General features: G+C 34.2%; 1 protein-coding gene across 2 annotated transcripts in view; it reads right to left on the bottom strand.

Moving 5' to 3' along the window:
- The window catches only part of ZFYVE16 (zinc finger FYVE-type containing 16), a 44498-nt gene that overhangs the window by 15513 nt on the left and 12635 nt on the right, over nt 1-16350 (bottom strand). The window contains exons 1-7 of one of the 2 annotated variants that reach the window (XM_069492792.1): nt 13976-14079; nt 11052-13318; nt 9215-9311; nt 6301-6462; nt 3914-4056; nt 1906-2284; nt 535-657 (exon numbers count right to left, since the gene is read on the bottom strand). In XM_069492792.1, the coding sequence (XP_069348893.1) occupies nt 535-657; nt 1906-2284; nt 3914-4056; nt 6301-6462; nt 9215-9311; nt 11052-13318; nt 13976-14045 (3241 nt within the window). In that variant the 5' untranslated portion in view covers nt 14046-14079. Of the gene's footprint in view, nt 1-534; nt 658-1905; nt 2285-3913; nt 4057-6300; nt 6463-8873; nt 9312-11051; nt 13319-13975; nt 14085-16350 lie in introns of those variants that run through there. The other variant, XM_069492793.1, reaches the window with a different exon arrangement.

Genomic DNA, 16350 nt, shown 5'->3' with positions numbered 1-16350 from the left:
ATAACATTAAAATAAAAGGTGCATTAAATGCTGAAATGTAGTGGGTAAGAATTAGGTTAGTTCCAAAGAGAATGAAAAGCTGATAAATGGAGTATTGAGTAGTGAGGATTATTAATTATTAAGGATTATTTACTTCTTTACTTTTAATTAGGTCACATGTCACTTATTTTAAAGCTGTCTTTATTGCTACTAAATCAGGATTCCTCCTTATTTCAATTGCCAAATTTCAATTTATCAAAAAGCTTACAGCAGATATAATCAATTTTATCATGAGCATCAAAATATAGCTCAGCTATAAGCCCATGACCTTAAACCTAAGATTAATGAGGAATGCTAATAAAAACCTGTAAACTCGTATTTCAAGTCTTACTGAATATAAATCTGCAAAATTTATTTATAGTCATATCCAGGTGAAAAACCAATATCCAATGCTGCTTATTTTTTACCATTGTCAGTCAAAATCTAGCCTGAAGATGTAATTGCTTCAGAAATTCTGCTTACCAATTAAGCAAAGAAAGATAAATCATTACTTACAAAACACTAATTTGACATTCACGAGCAGATTAGCATTTAGGACAAATGTAACAGGATGAAACCCTTCGCCTTCAAGAAGCAAAATGATCTGCTTATGAGACGGGTGTTCTTCTACTACAGGCACTAAATGATGAAAGTAATATATTAGGATAAATATCCTGTTAAATATGCTTACAATGAAAAAAACATAAATCTACAATGGCCTGATGGAATTTAAAAACAAAAGCAAACATGTTTCCTAAAATTAATAAACACCCTGAACAACTGTTAAAAACTTATTTTTACTTTTCTCTCCATGTAAAAATTAATACTATAACATATATAAATCCCAATATATATTACATATAGTATATATAATATGTTGGTTAAACAGCATATTTATATAATTTTATCACTTTCAAAGGTTTTTTTCTCTATTTTTGAAGGTTTAAACCTCCAAAGTTTTAAAATAAATACTTCTGTAAAGTGAATTTCAGTTTGCCAGGTACTCCAATTATAATTTCTGAAATTTACAAGTCTGTGAAAGTAGTCTAGTTATTTATGCTGCTTGCTACCATATGCCTATATCAGTGACAGGAAGCAAAAAAAAGATCTTGAAAATCAACAGAAAAACATGCATGCATGTAACGAACTGGGCTTAATGTATTTTTGTTGCTATAGCTAGTTTTATGAAATGGCTCCTACTCATAGAAGAGAGATCCTAAGCTTTACTCCCCTACATTATCATGCAGAGAACCACCATTTCATGTTGTGGGATGCAACATAATGCCTGGGGTGACAAGTGTCTATCCTGGGGAAGCACTCTGAAGTGGGAGCTAGCCATAGAATCAATGTCCAGCTTGAAAAGGATCTCAGAGATGATCTAGGTTCTCTTCTTTTCAAAGAAAACCAAGGCCCAAGGAGATTAAATAACATGCTGCAGGTCATATACGTAATAAATAGCAGATAAGAAACTAAAATTTCTAGTTTTGCCATCCCATCTAAAACTCTTTTCTTCAGGTACCATGTTCCTGAAAAAAAAATGATATATCAAGCTTAATGCAAAACTTGAAAAAAAGATGATATAAAGTCAAAACTCTAATACAGTGGAAACATTTCTTAGGGCTAAACATCTATGAGTTTCCCTTGTATCAGACTTTGCCATATTCTGAATCAGGGACACAGATGAAATAAATAAATCATAAAAGTTCCAATCTTTTTAGAATTTGTTTTTCAATAAGACTTTTTGTAAACTAAAGTTACCAGCCCTAGTACGTATTATAACCAAACTAAGTTTTTAAAAAATGCATTTCATATATCACAGACAAAATCCATTAATTAGTACATTCTTTTTAAAAAATTCTCTGTAAATTTAAATAACTGCTATCCTACCTGATCCCTTTTCTCCAGATGGAACCAGAAGTGGGGGCAAATTGTCCTCATCATTAGGTAGAAGACTAATCTTATTGCAAACATACTTGTCAATACCACACAGTAACCTATAATCTGAAATGCCAGCAACAGGTAAATTGCTGTTAACTAAGACACCAGTAGGACTAGATGGTTCCTCAGTTTCTACAAAAACATCATCAACTAATGTACAAGAACCAGAAGTAGGTAACCCTTCATTTCCTGTGTTCACAGGCAGTTTTTCCAGCGATGGAATCTGAGAAATAGGACTCCGAATTATTTCGTTTCTTGTAATATCTCCTATCTCACTGTTTGTCTTTTCCAGTGTAGTAGAATGGGAATGATCCACCGTGTTTACTGTCTGTAAAATACAGAATAAAAAAAGATCAGTTCATATTCTCTGTTCAATTGTGAAATGTTGATCACTATAGCCAAACATATCTTTTTAATAAATAAAATAACTAAAAACCAAAATGGGTTCACAAATTTTTCTGAAGTCAAATTTCCCAAGAAACCATACCATTTTGCTTTAAATTCAGGAGCATGAGGCTTTAGCTTTACTGCCTGCTCAGGTAGGTATTAATGACTTTTATATTACAGACTGAAAAAATGAGGAAAAAGAACTTCAGGATCCTATACCATACCACCGTGAGCAAACTTAGTTCAACTCAAGCCTCTCCCCTTCTTATGACAGCCAAAATAGCCTTGGGTGGGTAGGGAGGAGGGAAAAGGGAGAAACAAAGGGAGGGAAGTCATTAGGAAGCAGAGTATTAGATATATTACATAATAGTAACCACCTGGAATAAACTGCTCATCATGTCAGCCTCAATAAAGCCCCTTTCTTTGTAGACTGGCCAAAATCAATATTAAATGAGAACCATTTATGAACTCAAGTAATATTTAGTAGCCTGTTTAGAACTTTCATTTTGTTAAAATATTGACAGTAGGTGCTAGCTAAGAAACACACCCTTGATAATTATGGCTATTTGTCCAATCTAGTTCATGAACTCTTACTGACAAATGGCATACGTTTATACAGTATGTGAACTCCAACAGAGCTGGTAAGTATCCATCTTGTCTAATGTATGTACCTATGATCAGCTAGGTGACTGGCACAGAGTAGATGCTTAATAAATAACTGTTTAATGAATAAAACATTCCTAATTCATGTAATAATTCTTGCTTCTATGAGTATTTTGCTACTTTACAATGAGAGTTCATACTGGTCTGGGATTCTATATTATGTACCTTCTATTTAATACCTAGCATGTTTGTGTAAATGCAAACATAAATATCATTATCAGATACTTTCCTGAATGTTTAAAAATTGTTAAATAGGTAGATGCCTTTTTTGGCCTCCACCCATCTGCACTCAGATGCTCAAAATAAACAGAAAAAAAAAAGAAAAAGAAAAAAATATCATTAAATAAATATTAGTCTAAATTAAATTACTAAATGTCAGTTACATTTTCCTACACCAGTGCTTTTCAAAATGTGATCCAGAGCCTTGTTTCATATAATTCAATGAAAATAACGTATCACGATATACTGAATGTAGAAGCAGATGTGAGAATGTCTTCTATTAACTTAGACATTAATTGTATTTGCAAAAACGTAAAACAATGCCACTATTCTCACTAAATTCCTTTGTTTTGAAAAAAATATTTTTCATAAAAATATTTGTGTTATTGTAAAGTATTTATTATTTTGCAATAAATATTTTTTAAATTTCTCAATTTTAACCCCATATAACCTACAGTTCTTTGGGGTTCTTAATAACCATTTTAAGAGTAAAAAGCGGTCCAAGACCTAAAGTTTGAGAACCATTCCCTTAAACTGACATTAAGGGTAAAATCTAAAATATGTTCACTACATTAATACATTTCTTATTTTAGGAAGCTGAAAGCATTAAAAAGATAAGTTAACAATCACATAAGGAATTACCTACAAAACAAAATTTTATTAATAAGTTATTTTTTAGATTCCTTACCATAGGCATATCAGGCAAGAGAGGGCTAAAGTCCTCAGAACATCTTTTACTTCCAGATGATAATTTTGTTGTATCCACAACTTCACCATTGGGCAATATACCATCTGCAAACCATACTCTCTTTTGTTCTTTGGAGCACGGTCCTAGAATCAGTTGAAAATGTAAGGCATTTTAATTTGGCAATACTACAATGAATTAATACCAAAAAGGTCAGGAAATCTTTACAAAGCTTTTTGCTATCCATTGGCAAGCCCTGAATTCCCAGGGCTGCAAAGGTGTAGAAAAATGGTTTTTTTTGTGATTCATCGACTTTGAGTGGAGTCTGTTTCTATCTAATTCATATACAGGGAGCATTTTAGACCAGAGGTGGTCTTGGGAATCACATACTCTGAAAAGGAGTAGACCTGAGAGATTACACTTAGACCCTGGGGGAAAACTTAAGGCCTACATTATTGAGGCTAAGTTTTTGAGTGTGGAGACTGAATAAAATTTAGGGACTCAGGCACAGGGGCAAAAAGTAGAGTAGATCAGAGCATAGCAGATACGCAAAAAAAAATAATAATAATAATAATAAAAAACCTAAAAAAAAGGAAACAGGATCACTTGTACATCATCAGAGGGTCATTTCTTACTTCTATTGAACAAGAGAAGCATAACACTTTTTGTTCTGATAATATGAATACTGAGCCTTATTGATATTTCCTTCCAAATTTGGAGGAAATAATTAGATACCAGCATAAATATTTTTCTCTTTTTCTTATAAAGCATCCACAGAGGAAGGTTATGAAAATCTTTGCCAGATGAGTTTAGAACAATGTAAAAAAAAAAAAAATCAAAGCTTTGATGTCTACTTTCAAAAACATAATAGAGATAACACTGAAAAAATTGGAATTATATATATAGCTTTGCAATATAGGTAGACATATGAAATATCTTTCCCATATTTGCAACATTTTTATAATTTAATCATTTAAATTGTCAATACAAAAATACATGATAGGCCGGGCGCGGTGGCTCACGCCTATAATCCTAACACCCTGGGAGGCCCAGGCAGGAGGATTGTTTGAGCTCAGGAGTTCGAGACCAGCCTGAGCAAGAGCGAGACCCCGTTTCTACTAAAAAAAATAGAAAGAAATAGCTGGACAACTAAAAATATATAGAAAAAATTAGCCAGGAATGGCGGCGCATGTCTGTAGTGCCAGCTACTCCGGAGGCTGAGGAAGAAGGATAGCTTGAGACCAGGAGTTTGAGGATGCTGTGAGCTAGGCTGACACCACAGCACTCTGGCCAGAGTGAGACTTTGTCTCAAAAAAAAAAAAAAAAAAAAAAAAACCATAAATATTTTTAAACATAAATTTATTCATCTTTGGAGCTATAATATACAGCCATATATGCTGACCCTCCTTATTTTCATTATCATAAATGGAAAATAGTTCCTGAATGATAAACTGAAATCCAAAATAATTGTCAGAAAGATCCAAATTTGCTTTTAATTGACATTTACAGCTATTTTCTAGTATGTTACAGACTTAATAGTTTATGTTTAAAAAATGTACATGAGCTTTACTCAAGATCTTAAATGACAACAGATTGTAAAAAAGAACAGATAACTGAATGATTTAAAAATAGATTTTAAAAACATTTTATTATTGTGGTAAAAAATACAATTAAAATAGATTTTTAAAGAAAAGGAGATAGGTCAGTTATTTATTCTCTCTCAAACCCAAGTTCACCCTCTACATTCTGCTCTTTGATGCCAGGTTAGAATTCTGCAAAATGCAATTTCCAGATTCCCTTGCTAGCTGGCTTTATTCAGGTTCTGCCAATGGTAGGCATTGTGGAAGACCAGAAGGTAGGAAGATAACAGAAGTTTCTAGTTCCTGCCAGGATCCTTGCAGAAACACCACCATCAGATATAACTGCTTGTCCCATGATTTTCAGTAATCCTGACATCAAACCTGAACTCTCCTTCAGTCATCTGAGCACCAACTCTGAAGCCCCTTGATGGTTCTAGCATTTGCTGCTTTGTGCTCCCCCACAGGTCACAGCACCAGCCATATGGTGCTCCAACATTTGACTCTTAAGTCTGAGAACCAAGCCCCTCCTGGTGCCCCTACACCAAGCCCTAGTAATACTGCCGCTCCCCTTTTGTTCCCCCAACCCCAGCTGTGTGGTTGCTCCATGCAGTTAGTAATCTCTGAGGCACTTGGGTATGCCCTTTTTGCTCTTTCAGCCTTCCAATGTACATGTGTAACCAATTTTCTGTATTAAATCCCTCCTGATATCCAGTCTGGTTTCTCTTTCCCAACTAGATCCTGGCTACACTAGATAACTTCTATTTCAATAATTTATCTTTAGTCTACAACAAAGCATTTTCTTCTAGTTACCTTCAGCATTTGGTTGTTTAAGTGCTGAGACTGGTAAAGTTGTAGGTGAAGGTATGCTGGATGTTTGGGTCTCCTGAGGAGGCTGGACAGCGGCACACTCATCAGAATGATTGGACTTAAGATTAGAACCAGTTGGACTCATCATCCTTTCAAATGCCTGAGCTATAAAGGGGAAAACAATAGTATTAAAATCTCAGATGTTTTTGAACTTCAAAGTAAATTACAATAAATACTCTATTTTTTGAGTTATAAGGAGAAAGAAATAAATGGCTAAACAAGAAAAAGAAGTGGCACTTGTCAAAGATACTGTCTGAGTAGTTAGCACAGGCTCCTTACTTTATTTGGCAGCACTCCACTTTGATAAGCTACCAATAAGTTATTCCAATATTATATTTGGTGTATGTATATGTCTATTATAGAAAATAATCCTTATTTTATGACTCTGTTTTTGTCCTTGTACTCCTAGAGTCTATTCCTGACATAGTTCAGTGTGATTCTTTCAGACATCAATCATATCTCATCATTCCTCTGTTTAAAATCCTTTAACAGCTTCCTAACTGGAGTGAAAATTTAAGTTGTTACAATGGCTCACAAGACCCTACATAATCTGCATCCCTACCTCCTCCACTTCCCCAGTTACCTTTTTGATCTCATCTCTCACTACAATCCCACTCGCTCTCTATGATCCAGCCACCCAGGCCTCCTTATTCCTTGCCAAATTAGGCAAGCACTCCCCTAGTTTAAGGTCTTTGCTCCTATTATTCCCTCAGCCTAGAATGTTCTTCCCTTAGGTACTCACATAGCTTTATTCTCATACTTCCTTCAAGTCCCTGCTCACATGTCATATTATCATAAAGCCTTACTCTGACCACCTTATAAAACTTACTACCTCTTGCCACTAATCTGTTACTATCTCCTTTATACTTTTAAATTTTCATATAAGGTATTATCACCATCTGATATTTTCTTTGCTTACTATCCATTCATAAACTCCATGAGAATAGGGCATCTATTTTGTTCTCAGCTTGAGCTCCGACACAGAATAGTGCCTGAATGTTGCTGAGTGATTTTTCATCCAAAAAACAAGGAACACTGGTAACTCTCCCTTTTGCATTTCTCCAAACTGATCTGTTGCTACTGCTAAAATAATCTTCCTCAAGTGCCACTGAATGATGGCACTATTATAAAATGACTTTCACTAACCAAGTGAAATCCAAACATCTTAGTCTGGGTTTCAAAATAGTTTCCAGCTTGCCCCAGATCTACCTATTGGCATTCACATACATGTTTCTTTGAAACTCATATAATCTCAGCACAAATTTTCATCCACAATCTCTATTCAAACTATCTTTTTCTTCCATTCCTTCATGGATTGTGTCTCACAACTCCTGAACCAACTTTCTCCTTTTATTTGATAACATTATTTTAAATGATCACTTCTATCATTTTCAACCCTAAAGTTGATGTTAAAATAACTTTTATTTATATTTTCTTGTGGTGTACAAATTAATAATACCACCAAAAATGAAACTATGTGCCATGACATATCAAAACAAAATAAATTAAAACAGATAAATTCATTCCACAATATCTTCTTTGACAAACCAAAGCTTGATTTCAGTATTCTACTGAGCCTCTTTAATGACTATATCTTCTCCCCTCCTGAACACTTATAGTCAAAATATGTCTGAATGCTCACCCAAATATATGATCTGTCAACTTAAATAATGTTTCAAATCATGTCTGTTTCATTTTTTTTAAAGTGGGGGAGATAATTATGTGGGAGCTTGCTCTAAAATTTCTGAATTCTAGCAGATTGCCTTGGCTAACAGCATCAGGAGTCATCTAAGCTACTGAAACAACTTAAGAAAAAACAAAACGACCATAAGCACTTAAACTAACCTCTTCATAAACAACGTGGAAATATAAAAAGATTTACACTCTATTATCTTCCAGAGCAGAGGTCAACAGCGTGGAGTAAAAGCAGCTTACCTCAGGCTAACAGACTCACATCAGAGCTTTTTGGAGAATTGCTGAAAAAATTTATCTTCATTCAAAAGAGAAAAACAAATTATTATCAGGTATTTATTCTCCTGTCTAATAGGAAGCAGTGCCTGAGCTAGTGCACAGGTCTGGTCAAAAAAGGCCCAAATAATATTTGCTGGGAATTAAACTGTCAATAAATCTTTGAAAATGCCAATAAGTACTCAAAAGAACAAACATGGATTTGGGGGGAAAAACATAATATAACACACACACACACACACACACACACACACACATACACAACCTGTGAGAACCCAAAGATGACCACCAAGACTATTGCTAATAATTGGAGCTAGGTAGAGAGCCAGAGAAACAATGGCAAGTACACACACACAAAATTCTAAAGTTGAGAAGGGAAAAAAATATGAGACAAAAATGTGCAACTAGCATGGCAGTCCTATGAATTTATAAAATCATAAATATTACTACCTTATCTTTTATTCCCATTATGTTGTTATTCTCTAAAGGGTAGGAACTATTACTTTGCCTTATGCTATTAATGGATAATATTGAGTACTATTTATTGGTAGATAACTTATAAATGTTTAGATTAAGATGATGAAGATGACAATGATGATGACAAAAACAAATAGGCAGATGAAATGCAGCATTTAGGGACTTGGTACCTGTTAAAAGTTAATGAACTGCCACTCCAGAAATTGAATGCTTCCTTTCCAGACTGGTAGTATTAATTGTGAGAGTGGAACAAAAAGAAGAGAAACCAAGCCTTGGGATGTCCCACCTAAGCCAGATAAGTCAACACTAGGTCTTTGCCTTAAGAAAATAAAGAAGTTTATCTTTGTCACAATCCAATTGTTTTTAAGATATATTCAATTACTGGAAGAAAATATGTCAGGTCAATACTCACCTTTACTAATAGTCTCATAGCAGACTACACATACTCTTGCTTCCTTTTCTAGATATTGTAGTTTACACTTCCTATTACAACAGACACCACAAAATACCTATAAAGAATAAAATACCAAATTTGCTTTTGTTTCAAGTACATTTATACCTACTAGAGGAATGGAGAGGGGAGGTCCTAAACATAATTAACCAAAACTCGCTTTTCTTATTACATAAATCATTTTCCTAATCACCATAATATAGGTAGAGTTCATAAATGATTTTTTTTTTTTACTTAAATGAGGTTTCTGCAATTTAAAATAGAATCTCTGATAAGGAGAATTTCTTTTCTTTTCTTTTCTTTTTTTTTTTTTTTGAGACAGAATCTGACTCTGTTGCCCAGGCCAGAGTGCTCGCCATGGCATCAGCCTAGCTCACAGCAACCTCAAACTCCTGGGCTGAAGCAATCCTTCTGCCTCAGCCTCCCGGGGCACTGGGACTACAGCCATGTGCCACCACGCCAGGCTAATTTTTTTCTATATATATTTTTAGCTGTCTAAGTCACTTCTTTCTATTTTTAGTAGAGACGGGGTCTCGCTCTTGCTCAGGCTGGTCTCGAACTCCTGACCTCGAACCATCCTCCCACCTCGGCCTCCCAGAGTGCTAGGATTACAGGCGTGAGCCACCACGCCCAGCCAGGAGAATTTCTTTAAATCAATTCTGTTAATTGGAAAGGGGACAACAACTTTCTTTAATGGAACAAATTTACAATTTAGGAAGCTTTCTGTAGTTCTTTACTAGGCCGGGCACGGTGGCTCACGCCTATAATCCTAGCACTCTGGGAGGCCGAGGTGGGAGGATCGCTCAAGGTCAGGAATTCGAGACCAGCCTGAGCAAGGGTGAGACCCCGTCTCTACTAAAAATAGAAAGAAATTATATGGACAACTAAAAATATATATAGAAAAAAATTAGCCGGGTATGGTGGCACATGCCTGTAGTCCCAGCTACTCGGGAGGCTGAGGCAGTAGGATCACTTAAGCCCAGGAGTGTGAGGTTGCTGTGAGCTAGGCTGACGCCACAGCACCCACTCTAGCCTGGACAACAGAGCAAGACTCTGTCTCAAAAAAAATAAAATAAAAATTAGGGCTGCAAAAAAAAAAAAAAAAAAAAAAAAATTAAAATAAATAAATAAAGCTTTCTAAAGCAGAATACTATTTTCCTAAATTAGAATTGATCTGAAACCAATATATTACTGAAAAAATTCTAAATAAAAAATGCAATAGTATTTCTATAGGTAACCCTTAGAGTTTACAGACAATTTTTTTCCTTTTTTTTTTTTTAGTATCAAGCAATAGATAATCTTTTTATCTTGACTGTTATAAGATTACAAAATATCAAATTTGAACACAAATGAGGTCAGCTTCAGTATTCTGAACCTTGTGCAAGCCAATTTGCTTTTCAGTGTTTCCCTGGATGTTCATTACAACACTAGCTGCACTGTGGTCTTGGAATTAAATATTCAAGGACAAAGGGAGATGAAACTGAATTTGGAATATGTGATATGTCAATATTAGAGAGATAAGAACACATAGTCTTAAATTTCACAAAAATAAGTATTAAGTAATTGTTTCTCATTTCCCAGCATGCAGTTAATACCCATGATAATATAACTTTTATTTAACCATCAAGAAATCTGTAAAAAGACAGTGCTTTATATATTTTTATGAGGGTAGGTGAAAAGCATTGATTTTAAACTGACTCAATCTTGTAATCATCTGTTAATCAGCCTTTTCTGTCACATTAGATTTTGTTTAGAGTATCTCAAAAGAATAAAAAACTTAAAGATCTTTATAACTTACTTTACCACATGCTCGGCAGTGGTGTCGCCGTTTTGTAAAAGTAAATTTGACTTGGCAGTTCATACAGTTTGGAGCTTCTGAATCAGGAACCCAAGTAGGTTGTTTCTGGCCCAAAACCAAGCCTTCTTTGCAAGTATTTTCAGGTAGAGAATCTTCATTTGCAGTTACGAAACTGGATCCACTTTCAAAATTACTTTCTATATCAATGTAATTAGAGTCGAAGCTAACCTGAGGATCAGTTGTAGAATTTGTATTACAAGTAGTTGAAACAATGGTATTTGCTATGCTGGATTCACTTTCTGGCATATTTGAGACATCCATCTTATTCAGGTCCTTTGAACTCCTCGTTCTTGATGGAAGGCTAAACAATTGCTTAGGTCTTGCCCCTCCAACATGAATAGACTGACTGTTAATATCAGAGACTGATAATTCATTTTTAATCTCAGACTTACTGGTAGGTAACCCTCGTTCAACTGGAATTGTGCCTTTTTCCTCTAAAGAAAGGCCACCATTTTCTATTGTATTTTGTTTATCAACTGTTTCACAAATCATAGCAATACCATGACTTTCCCCAGTAGCTCCTACTTCTGCATTGAAATATATATTATTGGTGTTTCCATCATCTAAGCCTTTTATATCTGCTTGATTCATTGGCAATTTTGAGTCATTTACATTGTCTTCAAAAGACTTTATGTTAGTGGTGTGAAGATACTGTTCTGTCAGAAAGGCATCAAGTTCAGCATCACTAACTAGTGTGCCACTTTTCGTGCCTTCATCAATATTAAAGTAACCTAAGTCTTGCCCATCCATATCATTGCTTGAAAAAGTGAAACCTTCACAACCACCAGAAGACTCTGGGACATTAGTGTCAGAAAGCTCCACTTGAGATTCTGTAGCTGTAGAAGAACTGGTGTTATCAGGGTAATCCAAAGATTCAACTCTGACTACTGTCTGGTCAGGATCTACCTTTCTATCTTCCATCTTTTCAGTTAATGGCTGAAGAAATATGTTTTTACATTTTTCCTGTTTCAAAAAATCAGTCCCCTTGAATGGCTTCCCACCTAGAATAATACGCTTCTGTATTTCTTCATGCATGATCACTGCATCTTTTACATTATCTTTAGGTTCATTCTGAGGTAACAAATCACCAGGCGCTTTATTTTCAATTAATGATTCACACAAAGACCCAGATACCGGAAGACAGGACAGTGAGGACTGTACATCTTCACTTGAAACATGTGAAGTTGAAGAGGAACCTTGGATTGTATCATTATTATCTTTAGGGTCTAAATTTCTTGAGTCTTCTTTTGCAGATTGTTTTATAAATGCAGCAGCCTTATCTTCCTGAAAGGAAAAGTCAGGTAATTTGAAATTTTCATCTCTTGAATTTAAATCATTTAAGCATAAACCTTCATTTTTTGGAAGACTGCAAGACAAAGCACTTGAGTTGCCTCCTTCTTTTAAACATTCTGCGGCAGTTACAATTGCCGTATCGACCTCCTCTTTTACCAAACAGCCATCATCTTTTAATAATTCAAATGGTTGGCTCTTGTGTTGTAAGTTGTTTTTGGCATCAAACATTTTGGAATTTTGTTGAGTCAAAGCAGATGGCATGTTAATATCAACAATTGGTTCTAACTTATTAGAGATCTTTTTATCCTTTAAATTTTCTGTTTCACTGTAATTACAAGAATCTGAAATTGTTGTATCTACTTTTATACCTAATTCTTTGGTTCCACTGATTTCTCTGTTTTGTAATTCAGAGTTGACATCATTCTGTTGTTCTCTGACAATATCATTATTATGGTCTGTTGAAGAAACACAAAGAGTATCTGACACTGAAGATAAATCTAATCCAATAAAAGAATCTGACTTAAAATCATCTGGCAATAATTTTTTAATATCTTCTTCACTATTAGTTGCATGAACTAAGTTACCCATGTCACTTATGAGATCACAGACAGGTTTACTACATCGTCCCATATACAAAGGCTGGATTTCATCTGAAGTACCACCATCCACAGAAGAGAGGAGATCAAGTCCTGTTACATTTTTTTCATTTTGTATAGAAGTTAGTCCCCCAAGTGTTTTATCATTTAGGGAACTCTCATTTGTTTCATAGAATGTATCTGATGAGGCACAGCTATTAATGCATTGTTGGTCCTTTGGTAGCAGTGAAGTTAGTGGTGAGAAAGCCAACTCTGAAGAAACTGAGCAGTAGTTAGAATCATATGCATTTTTTGCATCTTGGAGATAATCTTGTTCATCTAATTAAAAACAGAGACACACCGTTATTCAGGAGATCCAAGTCAAATAAAAGTTATTATAAAGATATCACATTTCCTAAGACTTATAAACTAAATAAAATTTTTTTAAAGACCATAGATTACTCGTTTGCAAAATGGAAATAACCTCCAAAACTATTTTTATTTGGCTTTAAAATACTTTTTGTTTTTCACTTTTGAATGTAGATGTCATAAAGTGATAGACATTCCACTCGAAATAACTCAGTTGTGCTATAAAAACCAGACTAAGGAAGAGCTGAAAAACAATCTAGCTTCTTTGTTCTGCCTCCAGTTTCCTAGTCTTCATTCTGAGGAAAATACCATCTCTCATAGTAATGAAATACCAATTTATGTAGAGCTTTCAAGTTGCTTTTAGCTTGCTCATATACTGGTTTCAAAGACCTTTCTTACACCTAATTTGTATCTAGAAAAAACATAGTTTTCTTCTATCTCTGGCTATTGGTACCATTCAATATAAGAATAAATTAATGTTATTATTAAATAAGTGAACTTTTTACAGAAGATAACAATGTGACCAAAATTGAAATCAAATTTTGCTAATATTACTCTATACTTGAAATAAGTGAATTACAGACATTTTAAAATTCCATTAATGGTAAAAATGAAAAACCAACAAACCTGGGTTCTGTTCAAAATCATCAAGGAGTTTGTCCAAGTCACTGACAGCTGCTTTAAAATAACTATCCATCCTACTTGTAGACTTATTCAGAATTTAATTCTTGTATGCCTAGAAAATAAAAAGTATGATATTTCATTTAATTCTATAACATACATATTATGCCATTTATTTCACACCAGGAAACATGGTCAAGGAATAGATACAAAAATAAAATTTAAGAATCCTTCTTTAAGGAATCTACACTTTAGTCGGGGAAATTGCCTCTCTATATGTAAAAATGACATGAAAACCAACTCTAACAACATAACATTTGCATATATTAACATAAACTATTATAAACTTTAAAGCTAAATAACTCATGGGTCAAAGAATTCATAATGGAAAGCTAACCTACTTATAAATACAAAATATCAAATAATATATTAATAAATTATTCTACATATATATAAAATACTGCAGATAGGCCCGGTACAGTGGCTCATGCCTATAATCCTAGCATTCTGGGAGGCTGAGGTGGGAGGATTACTTGAGCTCAGGAGTTTGAGACCAGTCTGAGCAACAGACCCGGTCTCTACTAAAAATAGAAAAATTAGCCAGGTGTCGTGGTGCGTGCCTATAGTCCCAGCTACTCAAGAGGCTGAGGCAGGAGAATTACTTGAGCCCAGGGATGTTGCAGTGAGCTATCATGATGCCCTGCACTCTGCCTGGGGCGTCAGAGTGAGACTCTGTCTCAGAAAAAAAGAAAGAAAGGAACTGAACACCTCTCCTCGCCCCCCTTCATATTAAAAACAAACAAACAAACAAATAAAAAGTAAAAAATACTGTATATAAAAAACTTGTGGTATTCAGCAAAAGTGGTACTTCAAGGGATGCTTAGAACCTTAGATGCTTATACTACAAAAGAAACAAAATTGAAAACTAATAAGCTAAGAGCAGAAACTAAAGAAATAAAAAAAAAACAAGCATATAAGAGAGAGGTACAAGAAAATTAAAAGTTAGTTTTATGAAAAGATGAATAAAGGAGATGAACCTCTGGTCTGGGGCAGAAACTCCACCAAATAAGCCTGAGAAACCTTGCAGGAATCTATCAATAACTAACAGAATAATATCAAAAGGACACAAGCTAAGTTGAAAGGACTCTCACTGGCTTAAGGGGACAATGGAGCATCAAATGAATGAATACCGAAAAGGACTGAACAGAAATAAAATAGATTTTAAAAAACCAAGAGATCATAATGACACTAAAAACAAAATATACCACTCATTGGAGGGTTGCTAGAGCACTAACCAATTACTCTGAACACTGATCAATTAAGGGAAAAGAGCCAAGAATTTATCCTGCCTTTTGTTTACAAAATATACTTTAAAATAACAAAATATTAAATAGTTGCTGAGGGAAAGTTCTTTAGATAAGAATTCCAGTTAATAAATGCAGAGGGATATTAAAATTTTTAAAAACCATCTCTTCACAAACCCTAATGCAATAAATGGATTAGACAATGGCTATAACTGGATATTAAAAACGTTAGAGGAAAATGTTGACAGGGAGCTTCATAATGGTGGAATCAAGTTAACACATCTGAATCCAGTGATCAATTTCACCATCATTTAATGTGGAAGAACAGCATCAAGTAAAAAACAAAACACACACACACAAAAAAAAACTGAACCTTAATCTAATCAAACTTTTAGAACTAACGTCATGTTTACAAGAAATTCAAGCATAAGGGAAAAGTTAAATGACATAAAAAGAAAACAATCAACTAAGCTAATCCAGAAGCTGGAACACTCTACAGCAATGTTTCTCAAACTGCCTATGGTGAATGACTAGTGTTTTTTACAATTTCAATCTTTTACAGACTGTTACTTTTGTAAAACACAATAAAATAATATAAATTTTGTAATAATAAATACAAACATAAAGATATACATATTAAACAGATTTGAATGGTTGCCTGGAGTGGGAATTAAACGAGGAAATTGAGGATAAAAGATAACAACCAAATGAAAGGGCTTTATAAGAACTAATTATGATTGTGTGCCATAAACTAAGGAAACCTGAGGTCCCGAAAAAAATAAGAGATACTTTAAAGATGGATTAAATAGATTAAACAGAGATTAAGAAAGAATTGAATGGACTGGAAGATGTATCTAAAGAAATTACCTAAAATAAAGCCCAGAGAAAGCAGGAAGAAGAAAATATGAAAAAAAAGTTAAGAGACATTGATAGAATGAGAATGGAGTTCCATAAAGGGAAAAGACAGCATGGAACAAGTATATTTAAAAAGACAATGCTAGGAAATTTTCCAGAATTGATAAAAAATGCAACTCAACAGATACAGGTAACATAGTATACCAAACAATATAAATAAAG

Source organism: Eulemur rufifrons, chromosome 17 (genome assembly GCF_041146395.1).
Source record: "Eulemur rufifrons isolate Redbay chromosome 17, OSU_ERuf_1, whole genome shotgun sequence".
Classification (NCBI taxonomy): Eukaryota; Metazoa; Chordata; class Mammalia; order Primates; family Lemuridae; genus Eulemur; species Eulemur rufifrons.
Note: the sequence above shows the minus strand (reverse complement) of the source record. Positions and strands in the feature narration are given on the sequence as shown.